At 38.1% G+C, this 20,949-nt stretch overlaps 1 protein-coding gene and 1 pseudogene across 5 annotated transcripts in view; both read left to right on the top strand.

Moving 5' to 3' along the window:
* LIN7A (lin-7 homolog A, crumbs cell polarity complex component) overlaps positions 1-20,949 on the top strand; it is a 240,927-nt gene that overhangs the window by 192,539 nt on the left and 27,439 nt on the right. For 3 of the 4 annotated variants that reach the window (XM_082636676.1, XM_082636677.1, XM_082636678.1), the window contains 2 exons: positions 4,516-4,587; positions 6,877-7,086. In XM_082636676.1, coding sequence (XP_082492802.1) covers positions 4,516-4,587; positions 6,877-7,086 — 282 coding nt within the window. Of the gene's footprint in view, positions 1-4,515; positions 4,588-4,662; positions 4,740-6,876; positions 7,087-20,949 lie in introns of all 4 variants that reach the window. The other variant, XM_082636679.1, reaches the window with a different exon arrangement.
* LOC309812117 (lupus La protein homolog) lies at positions 1,907-3,211 on the top strand (annotated as a pseudogene). Its single transcript has one exon. The product of its transcript is annotated as a lupus La protein homolog (transcript).

The following is a 20,949-nucleotide window of genomic DNA, read 5'->3' as shown; positions in this document are numbered from 1 at the left end:
GCCATTGGAATTTTGTTAAGAATTGCATTGAATCTTGTAGATTGTTCTAGGTGACATGGTCTTTTTAACAATATTAATTCTTCCAGTCCATGAGTACAGAATATCTTTTCATTTATTTGTGTCTTCTTCAATTTCTTTCATCGATGTCTTATTAGTTTTCAGTGTACAGGCCTTTCACCTCCTTGGTTAAAAAAAAGTAGTTTTTGTTTTAATCAATTGATGACAACCATTCCTCCTCCCCCAATTATTTTCTACATGATTGTCCTCATAAACATCCTTGAATGCAAACAAACATGTCACTCCTCCAGAAAAGATGACCACAATGACTCCAGACAAACTCAGTTGGCCAGGAGCCAAGGAGGGAGAAATTTACTCTGCTTGGGGAAGGCAGAGAATGTTTAACAGAGAAGACAATATTTGAATTAACCCTTTAATGATTGTGTTAAACTTAGATAAATAAGAGTCTTCCTGATGGAAGGGCATTCCAAACAGAACATACAGCATGTGCAAAAGCCTGGGCAACTAAGAGGGTATGATATGTTTGGGTTATGGTCAGGGAGGAGAAAAGGATGTAGGAAAACAAGACTAAAGAGGAGGCTGTGCTCTGCATTATTTGCACTAGCTTGACTTTTGTAAGAATTTGACTTTGCAACCTTTACTGTAAGGGCAGCAGACAGCCAAGAGCACAGCAGCAGTATGGTCAGGTAGGTACTTGATGTTGATAACTAAAGTCTATAGTGTTTTGGTGGTAGAGAGACCCAATTAAGACACTAATGCCGTGCTTCGAGCAACAGATAATAAATAAGTTAGGATGGAGCAAACGGGTCAGATTTGAGAGAGTTTATTAACAAGAGAAACAGGCAAACAGGCTGGAGAAAATCCTCCTCTTAAATGGGCTGTAAGAGCAAGTAAGTGGCATTTATTTGTGGAAGGGCCATTTCTGTGAAACAAAACGATACACTTTCAAGGAAATAACATGGAAACATGTTTAGCCATTATTTTGGTAACCTAAAGAATTTGCATTAACAGGTCCCAGTTCCACAAAATGCTCTTCTGGACACTTGCTCTCTTCCTGTTCAGATTTCCCACAGAAACTGAATACCCCAGTTATTTAGTGGAAACATAAGGATAAAAGGTGGATCCTGAGTAGTGCTCCTACCTTTCTACTCCAGACCACTTTGTCTTTCTCCTCCTAAATATGCTACCTGGGAAAGATGCATCAGCATTAGTGGATATTCAACCAAATATATTTGAGAAATGTGCCAATAAAAAATGTTGGGAAATCGGTCCCAGACATTCAATGAATGGTTGTTGAATGGATGAATTAATCAAAGTTTGAATTCACCTTAATAATTTTTGACTTAAGCATATAAAATAAGATCAATAGAAAGGAAAAAATCTTCAATTAAAATTTTCCTATTTCATCTTTTACTGATGTAGCTAATGGGTCACTCCTGAAAAATACTCCAGCATAATACCAAATGGACTTTTACCCCTGTGCCTTATGCAATAGATATTTACAAACTTATTATTTAAATCTTCAAAATGAGCATATAATCAAGCATATTTAATCGTGTTATTTTTTCAAAATATCTTCTTCAAACTATCCTTTAAAATTCATCCTCTATACTTCAGTTTATTTAAAATTGAGCAATTTATTTTACTACTGATTTCTGAACCCCATCCCTGGTAGTTTAAAGGAAAAACAGTTTTTCTGTTATGTTTCAACAATTTGTATAGTTGTGTCTAGAATCATAATTAGTAATAATATCTGCTGTCTAAGGAGTACCTGCTGTGGATGGCGTTTTGAAAGTATTCTTTCAAATAAAAACAACCATACTGGCTGGGACAACCCCCATCTTCTTGAGGTGCATTGGGCAAGCAGGCGGTGCTGGGGAGGGGAGATGTTGCGGTCGCTGTTAGTGACCCTGTGGTGCGTCTCTGTGGGACCGGGAACTTAAAGATAGCCAGAATGGCAGAAAATGGTGATAATGAAAAAATGGCTGCTCTGGAGGCCAAAATCTGTCATCAAATCGAGTATTATTTTGGTGACTTCAATTTGCCACGTGACAAATTTTTAAAGGAACAGATCCACCTGGCTGAAGGCTGGGTACCTTTGGAGATAATGATAAAATTTAATAGGTTAAACCGTCTAACAACAGACTTTAATGTAATAGTTGAAGCATTGAGCAAATCAAAGGCAGAACTCATGGAAATAAGTGAAGATCAAACTAAAATTAGAAGATCTCCAAGCAAACCCCTCCCTGAAGTGACTGATGAGTATAAAAATGATGTAAAAAACAGATCTGTTTATATTAAAGGCTTCCCAATTGATGCAACCCTTGATGACGTAAAAGAATGGTTGGAAGATAAAGGTCAGGTACTAAATATTCAGATGAGAAGAACATTGCACAAAGTATTTAAGGGATCAATATTTGCTGTATTTGATACCATTGAATCTGCTAAGAAGTTTGTTGAGACCCCTGGCCAGAAGTACAAAGACACAGACCTGCTAATACTTTTCAAGGACGATTACTTTGCAGAGAAAAATGAAGAAAGAAAGCAAAACAAAATAGAAGCTAAATTATGAGCTAAACATGAGCAAGAAGAAAAACAAAAGTTAGCAGAAAATGCTGAAATGAAATCTCTAGAAGAAAAGATTGGCTGCTTGCTGAAATTCTCGGGGGACTTAGATGATCAGATGTGTAGAGAAGATTTGCATATCCTTTTCTCAAATCATGGTGAAATAAAATGGGTAGACTTTGTCAGAGGAGCCAAAGAGGGAATAATTCTGTTTAAAGTAAAAGCTACGGAAGCACTGGATAAAGCAAAAGATGCAAATAATGGTAACCTACAATTAAGGAACAAAGAGGTCACCTGGGAAGTTCTAGAAGGAGATGTGGAAAAAGAAGCATTGAAAAAAATAATAGAAGATCAACAAGAATCCCTAAACAAATAGAAGTCAAAAGGTTGCAGATTTAAAGGAAAAGGAAAGGGAAATAAAGCTGCCCAGATTGGGTCTGCTAAAGGAAAAGTACAGTTTCAGGGCAAGAAAACTAAATTTGATAGTGATGGTGAACATGATGAAAATGGTGCATCTAGACCAGTAAAAAGAGCAAGAGAAGAAACAGGCAAAGAAGAACCTTCATCAAAACAACAGAAAATGGTGCCAAAGACCAGTAATTTAGTAAACATTTTTTATTCATTTTAATTAGATTTTAAGCTGCTTTTGTCTTTGGAGCCTTTTAAAAAGAAAACCGAATTAGGTCCACTTCAATGTCTACCTGTAAGAAAGGACAATTTTTTTGTTGTTTAACTTGTCTTTTTTTGTTGTTGTTATTTTTATCCAAATGAGTATGTTTTTATGTATAATTCTGTTTGTGTTCTTTCAGATTATTCAAATATCAAAAGAAACATTCTTCCACTAAATTGCCTTTGTAATATGAGAATGTGTTAGTACAAAGTAATAAAATGTATACTGTATAAAAAAAGAAACAACCATACTAAATAAATATTCTTTACCCATCTTTCAGATGGGCAAAAAGAGTGTCAAAGTGGTAAAGTAGTTCAACCAAGACCTCATAGTTCCCCAATTGTATTATGAGGCTCAAACGTAGGTCCGTTAGTCAGCAAAACCTGTATGCTTTCTATGACATCATTCTGGGTCCAGATTTTACCCCCCTTTTTTTTCTATTTCATGTAAATGTTAACATGAACCCATAGTTGATATGTTGTTCTGTATTACTAATTCCTAGAATCTCTTACTTTACTAGTCTTTGCTCCTGAATCTCTATAGTTATGAATTATGAATGTGTATCAGTAACACATTCCAACTTGCATACCTTCCAACATGCAAGGAAAAGATATTGTAATCCCAGTTCTGTGGAATATTAACTTAGAAAACTATTTTTAAAGTGTTACCTAGATTCAGGAAATAACTATATACATTATTTTTATTACACATTTGAGAGATAGAACTATAAATAATGGTAAAAATTTTTACCAACAACGGTTTTTATAAAACCAAATATAAAAGTTTTGTTACTTGATAAACATGGATAGCCAAATTAAAAAGTGAATAAAAGTGATTGCCCGGGCTTCCCTGGTGGCGCAGTGGTTGGGAGTCCGCCTGCTGATGCAGGGGACACGGGTTCGTGCCCCGGGCCGGGAGGATCCCACATGCCGCGGAGCGGCTGGGCCCGTGAGCCATGGCCGCGGAGCCTGTGTGTCCGGAGCCTGTGCTCCACAACGGGAGAGGCCACGACAGTGAGAGGCTCGCGTACCGCAAAAAAAAAAAAAAAGTGATTGCCCTCTCCTCTGCCCTAACCACCGCCTGCCCCCCCCAAAAAAATGGGAGGGATTTTTGGTCCAAATCATCAGGATAATTGATTCAAACCTATTTCACTTTGTGATAGGAAACTTGTGTCTTACAATGAAAACTTATTGTCCTATCTGCAATGAAAGAATTGATATTCTTAATGTTCTTACACATTCTTTTTTATGTGAACATTTTAGGTGTATCAATATATGCATGAAACGATAACTGTTAATGGCTGTCCCGAATTCCGTGCCAGGGCCACAGCAAAGGTAAGACTTGAGTAACTTTAAAAATATACTTAACCCCAGTGATCTAGTAATTGACTGTGCGCGTGTGTGTTTCAGGTATTCTCGTGTGTACACTGTAAGAGAATTTAGACATCAGTGGCAGCCCAGAGTCTAGAACCAGTACTACTTCCCAGGTAAAAATCCTAATGGAAAATTGAACGTTTCTGCTGCTTCTGTAGCTTAAGAAAGGAGAATGATTTCATTAAACTCACTGAATGTTCATTTGGCACAAGCAAATCTGCTGGTTCACTGTATGAAATACTTTTGGTTTTCTGACACATTCCTCTGATCCAAAAGAACCTGTTCCCTATTCAACGCATGAAGATTTGTACAAGTCTAAAAGTTTGACTCAAGCTAGACATGACAAGAACTCACCTGATACCCACTGATGCAGGATTCTTCCACGTACTCAGCAGAGTAGCTGAATGAATATGACGTTGACCTAAAGGGAAGGTCTGTTACCTGTTTTGGTAGTGACCACATCTGCTCTTGAAAAACTCAAATCCAGAGATTGCAGAGACCTTCCAAATGAAAATGTTACAGCAGTAGGATCATGAAATTATCTGGAAAACAGACCATAGGAAATAATAGGTTTAAACTAAAATCACTAATGCGGTTCTTACTTTACAAGTACAGAAATGTTATAATAGATACACATTTGCTTTTTAAAAGCTTTTCTCTTTCTAATATGTATAAGAACTGCTGAAAATAGTCAGAATTTTCCATTTAATTCTTTTGTGTTACATCACCTCTGGTTTCTCTCCTGATTTTTCAGTTTTCATTCTGTAACTGAACACTATAGATTTGTGTTTTTTTTTGTTTTTTGATTTTTTTAACCCAGGCAAAAAGAGGGTATTATTATCATTACATCATGCTTTGCTTGTACTGAAGTAGAACACACACAGAAAAATGATCCCTACGTGGTTTAATTAAGGGGAAAGTGAATTATGTAGTGTTTTACCATTCTCATTTCTTATTCATGTAGAACAGCAGGATAGCAGCATAATGTTGCAATAGCACAATATTTTCTGGTTGTTTCTGGGCTGTCTGCATTGCATCCATGTCAGCCATTAAAATCTATGCATGACAGCAAGGTTTGCATGAGCAAATGCATGTAGCTAAAAACAAGCCATTATTTCCATATCATTCACTATCTTCCACTAAATGCAGACAGTAGCATAATGCTAAATTGATGTGATAATGCTGTGTGTGGAAAAGAATGTACAGTCATTGGGAATCAATATTTTCACAGTGTTGAGTAAATCACTTTATAGTAGGTATCTAACCAACTGTGGTTAAGGCAGTGTACCAGAGGTGGAAAATAAGAAGCAGGCAGAAGAATCTTTTCTTGATAGAAACTATTTAAATCTTCTCCATGGAGGGGAGGGGGGTGAAAACTAATGGTAAGTTGTTTCCTTCAACTTATTTTTAAAATTAATATATATGAATTTTAAAATAAAGTTATATCCATATTAAATGATATTTTGTACATCTAGGTATAAAACCATGGACTGCTCATTTTGCCTACGTTACAGCAGTAGTTGAAATAGTAATGTAAAATATAGGGGAAAAAAACCTGTGCCAGATAAGAGGACCTCTCATAATAATATGGAATACTGATATGAAATAATTGTAATATGTTTGAATCTATTATTTTCTTTTAGCTTTTTTTTCTTTTAGGCATTTTCAATTAAAAAAGAAAAAGAAAAAGAAACTAAATTTTCTAAGCCAGTGGTTTGGCAATAGCAAAATTCTAGATGTATTCACCAGTATATATACATATAAGTGCTCCTCAGTGTATCGAATACATTTATGTGCAAACACCAAGTTAGACCGTGTGTCATACAAAGAAGTGGAAGCCACGATCTCGGCCATTCGGGTGCCCATGGTCAACATATATACAATATATACAGTAATTATAGTTTATGTACCATATGTAGGTATTATGTGTACCAAAGCTATTTGGAGTCCAAGAATAGGAAGATTTGCATCTAACCAAGGTTAGTGGGAAAGATTTTTATGAGGAAGGGAAATTTTTATCATAATGGGTAAGGTCTAGAAAGGTGGAAATATCAATAGTTGGGCTGAGCTTTACCAAAGAAAGGAATTATAAAGGACATCTAAATGAAGAAAGCCCCCTCCCTTTCGTGTTCTTTCTTTCACAGGAGAATGCTATAAAATAGGAGGAGTTGCCTGATCTACACACTGCAAGTCATGTGATGAGCCTTATTTCCCTTGTTTTTATCACCAAATGACCATCTTTTCTTTCAGGCAACAGTTGCAGCTTTTGCAGCTAGTGAAGGCCACTCCCACCCTCGGGTAGTCGAGCTGCCAAAAACGGATGAAGGCCTTGGTTTTAACGTGATGGGAGGAAAGGAGCAAAATTCCCCCATTTATATCTCTCGCATCATTCCTGGAGGGGTGGCCGAAAGACACGGAGGCCTCAAGCGAGGAGACCAGCTACTATCAGTGAATGGAGTGGTATGTTCATAACATAATCAGAGGTTTTTCTCTGTAAGCACATTCTTGTTTTTCCCCTGCTGTTACTAAAGTCAATGTTGAAATCCTAGAACAAATCTTAATTTTGTGTCCAAACAGCTTCCTCAACATTGATGGATATTAAGACTACAAAAGCAGTAATTTTATAGTTTTGGTGTCTCATTTTGTCTTGTTCAGGGATGATAAGTAGGACCTAGTGGGAAAATCATCCCAAGATATTATCCCAACTAGTAGAATTTCCCCCATATAATACTATAATTGAATTAATATTTAAAAGAACATAATTTCAAGTTACTTTTATTCAGTTATTATAAGCAAATATACACATTTAAAAAATAAAGCTAAAACTTCTCTATATATTTTTCATTTTCATTAAAGAGGAAGAATAATTTTAATATGTGTAATAATAACACATGGAAAAGGCTAATGCACAGATAATTCTGTAAGCCAGGTATACAGCTATAGTATAACAAAAATATATCAGCCTCTTTCCTGGAAATGTTTGATTATATTATCTATTCATCATATTTATTTTACTTTTCACATGAAGTTAAAACTAAGAACATACATTTTTTTCATAACCTCATATTCTTTGGATGCCGTTACCTCCACATGTAATAACGAGTTGTTAATGAAATGGCTTCATGTGAAATGAATAATTTTTCCCCATAACTTCTACTTAAATAAAAAATAATTAACCTAAAAGCATAAATTTCAGAAGTATAGATAGGAACATATCAAAGCTTACTTTTCTGTTCACCTAGGATCTGTCTTCTAAGAACTTAAGATTTTAAAAAATAAATTAGATTTGGGTTATTTGTGGCCATATTGATATCTGCTAAGGACATAATATCCAAAATAAATGAATTTGGAATGTGATATTTTGTTGGTAACTATGGAGTAAATTCTTCTATTTATATATTGCATTGTTTTTTTTTTTAGCCTGATTAGTAGTTTTATAGGACCCAAAATCATTCATTCAACTCCACTGATCTCTGATGTACATCAAAATCATCAGTCCATGAATATTTTATTTCCCTTAAGCATTCCAATTCTAAAATTACCATTTCATTTACTTTTTTCTATGCAACAATGCTTTGAGATGAGCTTTTTATTGACCTTTAGATAACTATGACTTTTCAAAGCATGTTTCAACTGACAATTTTCATAGTCAAGCTTTCTAGGAGGGGGCTCTAGAGCTAGGTCATGCAGTTATGTCACAGAGTAATCTGTGCCTCAGTGTATGAAATTACAATTTCTCTGAATATATTGGGTAGATCAAAAGAGAGTATAGATTTTAAAACATGAGAAGTACAAAAAAAGAACCAAAACTATATTAATAGCAAGTATATACATATATAAAGGAACAGTAAATATATATCCAATCAATTTAATATGAGTTGACTTTAAGCTATCTGTCAAAAGGGCTAAAGAGCCTTTGTTTAACCCATACATTTGCAGGGAACCCAGCTGCTGCCATTTCATAACCACTCATCCATTCCTTTCAATGACCATGTGACTTTATCTGGGAGTCTGCGGGAGGAATTGGAGCAGTGGAATCAGACACATCAGGCTCTACCACTCATTATCCATATTTTTATGGATTAATATCCCCTAAACCTGAATTTTCTAATCTGAGTAAGGGGAGTAGTGACTAATTTGAAGGGCTCTGATGAAAATTAAAATGAGGCAAAATGTCTGTTGAGAGCTATCCTGTGATAATTTGATAGGTACGTGTGGTTACTGCAGAATGTTGAAAAGGGTTAGCAGTCCCCCTATGATATTGCTATCGCCAGTTATAAGTTTAAAAGCAAATTCTGCTACACATATAGGCATATTTTAGCAAACATTTACTAGCAAATAGGCATTAATAGTCTCATACAACCTCTTCCGTAAGTTTGATGACATCCTAGTTCTCTGCCCATTCAGATGTTCCAATCATCACCTTGAAAAAAAGGTTTACTTGAGGCAGATGAAACAACATTCCAGAGCCATGATTTTGTTATCTTTATATTCAGCATCAAACAACCAGAAATTCTACTAGACTGACAGTTGGAAATAAGAAGCTTTAGTGTTCAACTTAGGCCACTGATCCTTTGGTACAGGCTGTGGGCCTCCTTAAGAGTTTTGTAACCTGGTCATGCAAAGGTGGGGGACGTCTCCAAAATCTTTAGTATTCCACTTATATTTAAAACCTTTAATTTTGTTGATTAAGTTCCATTTATAATGCTAGTTAATAAGTCACTGATTGTGCCAGTGGGAATCCATTTCTGACATACGTTGCTAATAAAACAAAGCATCCAGTTGGGTATAACAAATGCTTTTGTAGTGACCAACCTCTAGAATGTTGCCTTGGTAACACTCTATAATGTTTGCTGACCACCTAGACTGCTTTAAGCTTCTAAGTTTGGAGTTTAAAACTTTGTACATCTATATAATCAAACTATACACTATAAACTACCTATTTTAAAGTACTTATAAGTAAGTTATATACATTTTAACAGTACTAATATTTATCAGATATTCATCAAAAGGTAGTTTTCCTTCTGTAAATGAGAAATTTCATGACCCAGTGGGTTTCCAATAGTCACACAAAGTAGCTAATCCAAGGCAACAACCCTGGGCTCCTAACACTGAATCCACAAGTCTTTTCAGGATAAATAATTCCAGGCAGATAGCAGTATTTAATGAAAAAAAAATTCTGTAATGGAAGGGCCAAAAAGAGAAAATGTTAGCAAATGATCAAATTTACACTTTAAAGTACCATTTGAGGAAATTAATAGGGAAGGTTTTCAGAACATGCCATTCTAAACTGAGAACAAATTTTGGAAGGAAGTGATTTGAAGGACTGAAGCAAACCTTACTACTTCAGTACAAGTACTCGGGGGAAAATTTCCTAGTGTCCTACTTGAAAAGTAAAGAAATTGTTGCACGGACCTTTAAACGTCTGAAAAGACACATGAAAAGATGTCTTAATTATGCATGTTTGTTTTTATGCCCTACCTGCTTTTAGAAAGGGTATATCATGATATCTGATAAAGGGTAAAATATGTTAATACAGAATCATTAACATGGCATGTTAGGTAATGACGTGGGATAGAAAGGAAGAAAATCAATAAATAGAAATAAAGAAAAGATACAGCAGTAGAGCAAGTACTTTTTTTTCTCTTAGCCTCTTAGAAACCAGAACAGAAGGGAACTTATAGCAGCTCAGCTATCATTGGTAGGGATTGTCTTCTGTCCCTGAGTTCCAGGAGAAATTTCCCATGGGATTTTTACAAACGTGACATTGAATCACCTAATACAATTTTATAGAAAATGCAGAGGCTTTTTGCGCATGGCTACTTCTTAGGTCAACCCTCAGTAAAAACTTAGAGCTGAGTGCTCAATGAAAATTTAACGGTAACAGGAGGTCATAATGTTACAGTTAGAATTTATAGCTTTCTAATGATCTCCTTTTCACCCTTTTATACCGAAGTGTTTCATCAGCAATTTTGAAAAGGACCTAAAGGGCTGTATGTAAAGGTTACAGCCAACATGCAGCCAGCAGGGACAGTAAATACATTTAGTGATTGAGTCTGGATACAAAAATTATCGATAGAATGGTACAATAGGCCTAATTTAATAAGAATCTACATGAAGTCCTGCTCATTTGCCCAGAAAACTAGCTACCTATGTGCAGCATCAGGAAGGAATGGCTAAATTAAAAAACCTGAAAAAAAAAAAAAAAAAAAAAGCCCGGGGGATTTCAATTGGTTTCAAGAGAAAAATGAAGCAAGTTGAGGGGAGAAAAAGAAAAGCACAAAAATATGTTAATGTAATCATAGGGGCCATTAATACAAATATCATGTACAGACAGAGGAGGAGACTGGTCCAACTCTGAATATGCTGTTCAGCTCACACCCCACTGTACCTTGATCGTGGTTCCATCCTTGCAAAGAACAATAAGCTCATCCAGAGTCAAGCAGTCTTGTCTGGGAAGAAGGACTTGCCTTGTTTAGGGTAGAGAAGAGACTCAGGGGAACGGTGGCTGCCTTCACTTGTCCTCCATTGTGGGAAGCAGCAGATGGCAGAACCAAGACCAGTGGCTAAAAGCCACTGGGAAGGCAGATTACAGCTTATTATAAGAAAGGACCTTTGAACACATAGGGAAAGACTGAATCGTAAGTCAGTATGTGCCCATCATTGGAAGTTTGCATCAGACATTAGAAGACTAACCAGCAAGAGGATTTCAAAATATGTGTACAATGTAGAGGGCTGGAACAGTTGGTCCCAAGGTCCCTTCTAACTGTGTGACTGTGTTTTCAGATGGGATTTTGCTGAGACTCCTAAATACCCCCCCCACACACACACACCCTCCTTATACAGGTAAGTAGGCTCTACATACTCTCTCTGTACCCTACTAATGAGACGTTTTTTCTTGAACAGAGCATTAGACATATACTACAATATAATGCTTTTTATTTATCTAGCATTTTACAGTTTATGAACAGTATTTACCTAAAATTCTCCCATTTGTTCCCCAAAAGTCTCATGAAATGGGTAGGGTCAGAGTTTGTTCTCTCTCTCTCTCTCTCGCTCACACACATACACACACACACACAGAAATGGATACACACACGTGCACACACAGGCCCACACCAAATACACACACAAGAAGTGAATTTCAGTTTTATTGTGATCATAACCGATGCTTACCAAATGTAATAACTGGTTACTTAAAAAGTAAATCCCAATGAAATCTGAATAAGCTCCATGGATTGAGCCTATGTCAATGCCCTGGTTTTAATATTATACAGTTGTTTTAAAAGATGTTCATATTTAGGGAAGCTGGGTAAAGGGTGCACAGGACCTCCCTGTACATTTCTTTTTAACTTCCTGTGACTCAATCATTATTTCCTAATAATTTTTTAAAAGGGAGAAAGTCCCCAAGAATCAACCTGAAATATGATATCCTCCTGGTGCTGATGGGAGAGAGGACAGGTGGAGACAGGAAGGCACGGGCCAGAAAGATAAAATAAAAGCATAAGAACTTTAAAAATATGTCACAGTCAGAAGAGACCTTCATTAGCTCCTGAAATCCAGGCATTGTTTCAGAGCATCATTGGTAGGGAAATTGCAGTTAAATGTGCCCAGCTCTGTAGTTAATCCTAAATAAAGCTGTCGATACAGTGTATGAACAGTGCTAATTGATTTTTAAGCATAACAGATGGATAAGTAAAACTTGAGGGTTGGAACAGCATAAATTGTTTTCCTGGAATCTGACTTTTCTCCCATTTTATAAATACCTAGGCCAAGTTAAGGGTGAGTCCTCACAGCCCAAATTATTTATGCAGAAAGGCTCTCAGGTGTGGAATGAGGATGAAACATAAATTAGAACTGTCTAGATCTGAGCTCTGTGAACCTACAGCATCCCAGGTGGGAAATCTGTATTAAATCTTACTTATCTGTTATCTGAACAAAGAGAAAATATACATAAGAAGATATTTTTAATTACTATGGAATACACTATAAGATTTCTATGGAAATTTAAGCTCTACATTAAAAACACATGCCCCATTGACAGCAGTAATTTTTGTTCATTGCCTTCAGTCTTAGAACAGCACCTATCGACATAGTCAAAGCTCCATATGTATTTGTTTAACTCCAGGCACCACTGTAAGCACTTTACATATTGCATCTATTATTTCCTCATAATGATCTTTTGTGGTAGGTGCTCTTATTGTCACTCTTATTTTACAAATGAGGAAACTGAGGAAAGCGAGATCAAATGACTTGCCCAAGGTTGTACAGCTACTGAATGACAGAGGTGGAGAGTCTAACCTGGGCAGTCTGGCCTTATTCATCCTAATTTAAGGGTAAATAAATATCTTAGCCCTTAAAAGATAAGTATTTTCCTGTATGGTATAGAAATGATCAAGTGGTTTTTTTGTTTTGTTTTGTTTTGTTAACTTTTATGGGTTTGCATAAGCATTTTTGGTTGGGAGAGGGTCTGTTGTTTTTCTGTTTCTCATAAAGGGCTTTGACCTTTAAAAAGTTAAGAACCATTCCTAAAAAACAGTAGCATTTTGGGAAAGGAGGCATTTACTTGAATTCAAACGGCTCAGAGTCCTGAGGGGGTGCAGAGAGTTTGGTATGAATGTGTTTGATGGTTCCATCCCTGCCTAACCCATCACTTCACCTTGTGTCAGGCACAGAAAGCACAGGGCCAGAGTGTGCCCTGAACAGCCAGTGACAGCCCTGATCCACACCCACTCTAGGGGGTCCACGTGGCTGTTAGAGGGAAGCTGTACAGGCATAAAGAGGGGGAAGGCAAAGCAGAGCCTCAGCCTTTGGGTCCCTGTAGAGGCCTGGCATGAGCATCCCTAAGTTCTAGGCTAGGAGGCCTCAAGTAAAGCTATTCTCAAATTCTCTTTGCCAAGGGGTTGTTACCAGATTCTTTACCTTGCTGGGCAGCTGAGTGCGAGATTGTTTGGGTTATAATTAAATAGGAGTGCAAGCTGGAATTTCAATTAAGTGCTGGAAATTTTTGTTCCCTGAATAATTTCATGGGACACTCCACTCACAATTGTGAAGGCTCCAAGACAAGTACGATTATGTTGCCTTAACCCAGTCACTTTAGGAATGGCACAAACAAGGCAACATAATCCAGTATATTTTGCAACATCGAACAGGCAGTGTTCCAGTCCCCTTCATTCTGAGTTGGCTCGTGATAGATCTTCTCACTTAAAAAGCAGAATAGAAGAATATTGTGCTATCCCAACTGAGCAGGTAACAATAGCTCACAGGCCAGAACTGCTACATTCCCGCCCTGCGGTTTCAGCCTACAGGAATGGGCACCAGGTACATTAGCTCTCAGACGTTAATAGACCAACTTGAGCTTTGAGCATATCCTGAGGCTGTGCTGATGAAATTGACCGAAAATGTATCAATGCCAGAATACACTCACACTTAGCACGTATCAAAGTACAAGTCTCTATATGCTGGAAAGCATTCCCACCCATGGGGTCAGACTGACCTAAATCTCTATTTAGATTGCTAGTAATGGGTATTTGACTATTCAGTTCTCTTCTGGTACAGTCTTTTTTGTAGTTATTTTTACCATTTGTTGTTTGTGTTTTTCTCATTTTGTGCTATTTTAGCAATATTTTTCATTCATTCAACAATTATTTGTAAAGCACTTATTATGTGACAGCTGCTAAGCAGAGACCTGGGTATAAATGTGAACAAAAGAGAAAGGGTTATAACCTTCATGGAACTTTCTGTCTGGTAAAGAGTAGAAAAATAGTGATGATGATAATAATAAACATACAGGCATACCTTGTTCATTGTGCTTTGCAGATAATTGAGTTTTTTACAAACTGAAGGTTTGTGGCAACCTTGCATTGTAAGATGATGGTTAGCATTTTTTAGCAATATTTTAAAATTAAGGTATACATATTTTTTTAGACATAATTCTATTGTACACTTCATAGATTACAGAGTAGTGTAAACATAATTTTATATACACTAAGAAACCAAAAAGTACGTGTGACTCACTTTATTGTGATATCTGGTTCATTGTGGTGGTCTGGAACCAAACCCTCAGTATCTCCAAGATATGCCTGTATACATATCCATGTATATGTAACTGGTGGTATAGCCATCACTTATCCCAGCATAAAGGAAATTCCCCCAGAGATTCAGTTCATTTCCACACTGGTCAGAGTAATGAGATTTCTACTCTGTGTGTATTAGTTTCTGTGGCTGCTGTAACAAATTACCGCGAACCTGACGCCTTAAACAATAGAAGTTTATCCTCCCACATTTCTGGAGGCCAGAAGTCAGAAATCAGTTTGAATGACCCCAAACCAGGGTGTTAGCAGGGCTGGACTCCCTCCAGAGGCTCTAGGGGAGAATTTGTTTCTTGCTTCTTGTAGCTTCTGTGTTGAATCTCCCTCTACTTCTTTCTTACAAGGACACTTCTGATTGCATTTAGGGCATTTAGATAAATCAAGGTAATCTCATCTCAAAATTCTTAAGTTGATCATATCAGCAAGGACCCTTTTTCCATACAAGGCAACATTTACAGTTTCCAGTGAGTAAGACCTGATGTCTTTGAAAACCATTATTCTAAATTCAGAGGGCTTACAAGTTTCCAGGACTGTGGAAAGGGATCGCTTGTCCACAGACCATGAGCACACTGGTTTTCCACTCTCAGGACAGTATGTGCTGAGTATTTTCCACCTACTCCTGGTTCTGACAATGCAACTTTCTTTTTCCCCTCCCACTTGGAATACTTTTCTCCTTTTACTTCCGCCTGTAATAACCAGTGAAGCTTTTCATCCTTCTCTTCCTCCTGCCCCCCGCCCCCCGGCCCTAATCTCTAGTCTTTGGATAATGGGGGGAAAAAAATGCATTTCTGCCTTACCGTCAAAGTCAAAGTCTTTCAGCTATTTCTGAGTTCTTTATTTGCTCTGTAGATGTAAGCTGAAGGAAGCAAAGGGGGAGGGGAAGTACACAAAAAACACAAATTTCTATCAATACTTCAGAATATAACACTGCCTCATAATGAAGTACTGTAACAGGTGTTAAAGGGGAAAAAGGAGAAGAAAACAAGGTGCCGTATAGAAGAATAAGAGGAGCTCCTTTTAATAGTGTTAGGGGTAGCCTCTTTGAGGGGTGACATTTAAGCTGAGACTAAGGGCAAGGATGAGTCAGTCATCATCAGAAGAAAGAGCTTGTGTGAAGGTATCCAGGCAAGAAAGTCCATGACTTGTAGTGTAGGATTGTTACCTACCAGGGTTCTTGGCCTTCCTTAATCAATAGAAATTGATAAGAAACCAGACAAGAAATTCAGGCAAGACTTTACTGGGGCCCCTGCTACAGCAGGGAGGAGCGAAAGTAAGTAACAGGCTCCCTTGCTCGCTCCCCAAGGAGGGGCGAGCTCATTCCTATATGGGGTGAGAGTAGGGGTGTGTCCAGGGGTCTGGCCCGAGGGATGGCTTAGGTGCTTTGCCCACCCCTTTGGTGGTGTTGAGTGCAGGGGGCATGCGCAGTACCCTGCTTTTGCTCCCAACATCTTGTTTTTGCTCCTGGCTCTTCAGAAATAGCAGTGGGATTTGGTCCTTTTGTATCTTGTTGTCCATAATTTGCCCCAACTGTGCATGCACGCAGTTATTTTTGGTCCCTTATAGTTTCTTTGTATTTTGTTGCTGGAGGAGATGTTTGTCCAGGTGCAAGCCCTGCAGCAAAGGGTCCCAGTCTCAGGTCCCAGCCTGTCTCAGGATTGGCTGAGAGACTGGGTCATGGAGAGTTGGATAAGATGAGCTGAAGAGTGGTGGGAGCCAGATAGGGCAGATTCCTATAGGTGCTACCAAAAAGGTTATATTTTATTCTAAGTGCAATGGGAATCTCGATGTTGTCCATCAATTCTGAAATCTGGTGTTATGCTAAGAATTTCTGATACCTACTATGGCTAGTCACTAAAAACTGAAGTGTCTTATACTTTTTCTGTTTTAGTGTAGTATTATTATTTTTTCTATATTGAAATTTTCTTACTAAACCCTTAAACCACTTGAATAAGATCTGGCATCTGATAACTTTAGAAGTAAGTAGTTTTCTGTCTTTTTATCGCTACTTTTAATGGAAATTAGAAAACTTTTACTTTATTGTCAATTGATATTTTCAACATTTCAAATAAGTCATTACATTTCAAGTTCTTATAGTTTCTGAGGAGTTTAAGGATAGTCTAACCATAATATGACCATTTACAATTTGGGGACTCTATTTCATCATCTGTAAAACAGAGATAATAATATCTTTCTCACATGGCTGATCTGAAGATTAAAATAAGAGAAAGTGTGTGAAAGTGTCTGCCACTATGGCAGGTATCTTTTGAAAACCCAATAGCTGGGACTTCCCTGGTGGTGCAGTAGTTAAGAATCCGCCTGCCAGTGCAGGGAACACGGGTTCGAGCCCTGGTCTGGGAAGATCCCACATGCCACAAGGGAACTAAGCCTGTGTGCCACAACTATTGAGCCTGTGCTCTAGAGCCCACAGGCCACAACTACTGAGCCCATGTGCCACAACTACTGAAGCCCATGTGCCTAGAGCCCATGCTCCGCAGCAAGAGAAGCCACTGCAATGAGAAGCCCGTGCACAGCAACAAAGAGTAGCCCCCGCTCGCCACAATTAGAGAAAGCCCGTGCACAGCAACGAAAACCCAAGACAGCCAAAAATTATAAATAAATAAATAAATAAATAAAATAATTTTTAAAACCCCAATAGCTGCTAACTATTAATTGTTATTAACTGTTAATATAAATTTCTTTAAGGCAGGTAATAGTCTCCTTCCTATCTTACAGTTTTCTTGCATGTAGATATAAACTTTCAGCTCAGACTAAGTCATTTCCTCTGCTCTGTTTATTTTCAAGAGACAATAAAAGTCTCTCATTAAATATTCTAATTTCAGAGGCAGTTAGCTCCCACTCATGTCCTGTTGATTATTGGCAAGTCATTGGATTTTTGGGTGTCCTTACATCTGTAAAACTGATGTAACGACAGCGTCCTATCTACCTTTCCTAATGAAGGTAAAAGAGAGAATTGATAAATATAGCACTGGCAAAAATATGACTCTATCTTTCCACAAAAATATAGCATTATTGCTGTATATTATTATTAAACAGCCTTTTCATCAAACGCCTAGATGGATGTCTTCATAGTTCTTGTGGCAGCAAAGTCTTAATTTACAAAAGCAGAAAATGTAAACAGAGTAAGGATCCTTCTATTGGCTGAGAAGTAAGCGATTCACCTTGAAGGAATACAGTGTTTGCCTTCAAGTTCTGTGCTAGGTCACATTCTGGCATCATTTATGCTTTATGAAACTCATCAAACCCAATTACCAGTTATTGTTTTAACCATTATTGGAGAAACCAATTTCTGTTGCCTAAAAGCTATGCTTTATGATTCGATTTAAGCCCAACTTGCTTGAGAAGGACCATTCTTCTAACTTACTAAATGTTGGCCTGGAGACTACTGGTACCAGCCTAAAGCAAATTCGGAATGTTGTTAATATAACCACAGCTCCATAGGTGTACCCAATGAAATGCAAACCAAGTTAAGTCTCAGAGTTTGTACAGTTTTATAGAATGGATTTTGATCTTGTTCCTGATTATACACTCAAAGAAAGAAGACACTGATACAGATGGGAATCAAATAACACTTCATGAGCTACATGTGATTACTGGGAGGTTCATGTAACATGCCCAAACTTTTTTTTTTTTTTTTTGCGGTACACGGGCCTCTCACCGCTGTGGCCTCTCCCGTTGCGGAGCACAGGCTCCGGACGCTCAGGCTCAGCGGCCATGGCTCACGGGCCCAGCTGCTCCGCGGCATGTGGGATCTTCCCAGACCGGGGCACGAACCCGTGTCCTCTGCATTGGCAGGCGGACTCTCAACCACTGTGCCACCAGGGAAGCCCTAATATGCCCAAACTTTAACTCAAATGTTAGTTGCTGAGCCTCAGCTATGGGAAATTCAGTGAGAGAGTCTTAGAAGTTGTGGTGCCAGAGCCACAGTTTCTAAGTTCTGCCATGGGGTGTGGACAGTTTTAATGAAGTTGCAAAGTGTCTCATATTGAACCATAAGCCTTCCCTCCTTGGTTTGCTCTGTCTTCTCATAGATACAGAATCATTCGTTGGTAACTTTTTTACTGCTGACTTTACTCTGAAATGTAAATTACATTGTAGCCCTTCAGTGGCACCTAAACACTTCTCAGAAGTCATGTTTTTATTCATAGGTGTGCCTGTTATCACCAACAACTATGCAAGTACGGCGTAGCTTAAGACTTAGGAAGGTAACTTTGCATATGCAGCAAGGCACTGAGACTTTACATCCTGGAGTTAAAGTCTGAATATGTTGCAATTATGTTTTTGACTGAGCATGAATTTAAGTCTCTGCAAGGCTGGTATGCACAAGATTTGATCTCCTAAAATCAGCCTGAGCCTAGCTTATCACCCAGCACCTGCATCTCAACTCAGCTTTTTTGTTCTGAACTCGTCACCACATATGCAGTAGTCAGTACATATTCAGAAATATAGTAAAATGTGACATTAGAAAACTTGAGGATTCTAGACAGTCACTGAGCTTCTACTTCTGAAAGCCAAGGGAGCATGATGCTGTAATAGGTTTGTTTTGTAAAAGTAGATTTGGCTCCCCTTAGTGTAGGAGTGATAAATTTGACTACAGTGGGGACCAAGAGAAGATTATATAAATGAATGGAGAGATGACCAAGTGGGAACTGTGGCAATCTAGAGAGGAAATGTCCCAACGCAGTTCCAGCCATTTATTGCCACTGGATAATGTGGACAGTGTTGGCGGACAGTTCAGAATTTTTAAAAACAAAAAACACCTTCTGGCTTTGTAGAGGAGATGATATATAAGTAGAATTTTAAAAGGATAAATAGTAGTTATCTATAGAAATGTCGGTTGATGGAGGGTTTACTCCAGGCAGAGGAGACAACATAATGCACAAACGTAAGAAACAGCATGATGTCTGTAGCAAAAGAGTAAGGCAAAGTGTGGTGGGCTTGGCTGTGGAGGGGTGGACAGGGGCCATGTCGTAGTGTGCCCCATAAACCACGATAAGTCGTCTGGACTTAGCATTTGAAGGTGGTAGGAAATGGCCAACATAACATGTTTTTTTTTTTTGCATTTAGATAAGTTGGTCTGGCCACTGCCAGCATGTGGGAGTGGGAGTATGTGAAGGAGTGGAGAAAAAACTGGACGTGGGGAGATCAACTAGGAAACTCCTAGGAGTTTTGGAGAAACATGATGAACGTCTTGCAAGAAAAGAATTAGGATGGAGAGAAAGGAAGAGATTTCAAAACTATTTTGGAGGTAATGGTACTATAAGCAAGACCTGGTGGTTGACTAGATGTGAGAGGTAAAGGAGAGGGAATTACCCAGGAAGTCCTAAGTTTCTGGCATGGTTCCTGCCTCTTGTGGATACAGGAGAAAAGGTGTTTCAGGCTGAGCTCTCAGGAGGACTTGGTGACCTCAGGTCAGAGGCGGGAGCCCGGAGGCATCATGGACGAATGTAAAGAAAACTGCATTTCGGGGCCTAAGAGTACAGTTCCACTTGGTGATGGTCCAAAATGTGTTCTAGTGACTTGGCAATTAAAAAAAAAAAAAAAAAAGTGTTTCAGGCAAGAAAGTGAGGTGCCCATTACTCAGCAAATTGTGGTTGTCTGCAGGTCATCCATGTGAAAGTATACAAAATAGAACGATTTCATCTGGTTTTGGAGAGGGCATAGGTTTTAGGCCGCGGGTAATTTTAAATGAATTAACTGAGCTCTAGCAAACTGGCAGCATTTTAAAGTAGAAGACTTTATTTTTTAAAAAAATTCTGCTTCGTAAACTTTTCACTAAATTAATTTGTCTTGATCAGAGTTTCTCAACCTTAGAACAGTTGATATTTTAAACTGGATAAGGCTTTGTTGGAGAGGCTGTTCTGTCTATTGTAGGATGTTTGGCCGCATTCCTGGCCAGTCACACTTCCCCACTCCAGTGGTGACCAACAAAAGTGTCTCCAGACATTGCCAGCTCTCCCCTGACGGGTGAAATCATGCCTGGTTGAGAATCATTTTCTTAAACTAAACTGGTCCAATTTCAAGGAGACTGATACAAACCAAATATTAGGTGCACCATTAAAATCTAAATTGCATACGTTATACCCTGTATGGTGTATGTGAATAGAATGGACTTCCACCAAATCATAGCATGCACGGAATTTCACAAATGAGGCCAATTCTTGAGAAGAGACTTTATCTAAGGCTTGTCTCTGAATTGAGGATCTGTGAGGAG

This window comes from Mesoplodon mirus (assembly GCF_964341445.2).
Source record: "Mesoplodon mirus genome assembly, chromosome: 11".
Taxonomy (NCBI): Eukaryota; Metazoa; Chordata; class Mammalia; order Artiodactyla; family Ziphiidae; genus Mesoplodon; species Mesoplodon mirus.
The sequence above is the reverse complement of the archived record's forward strand: the minus strand, read 5'-3'. Positions and strand labels throughout refer to the sequence as shown.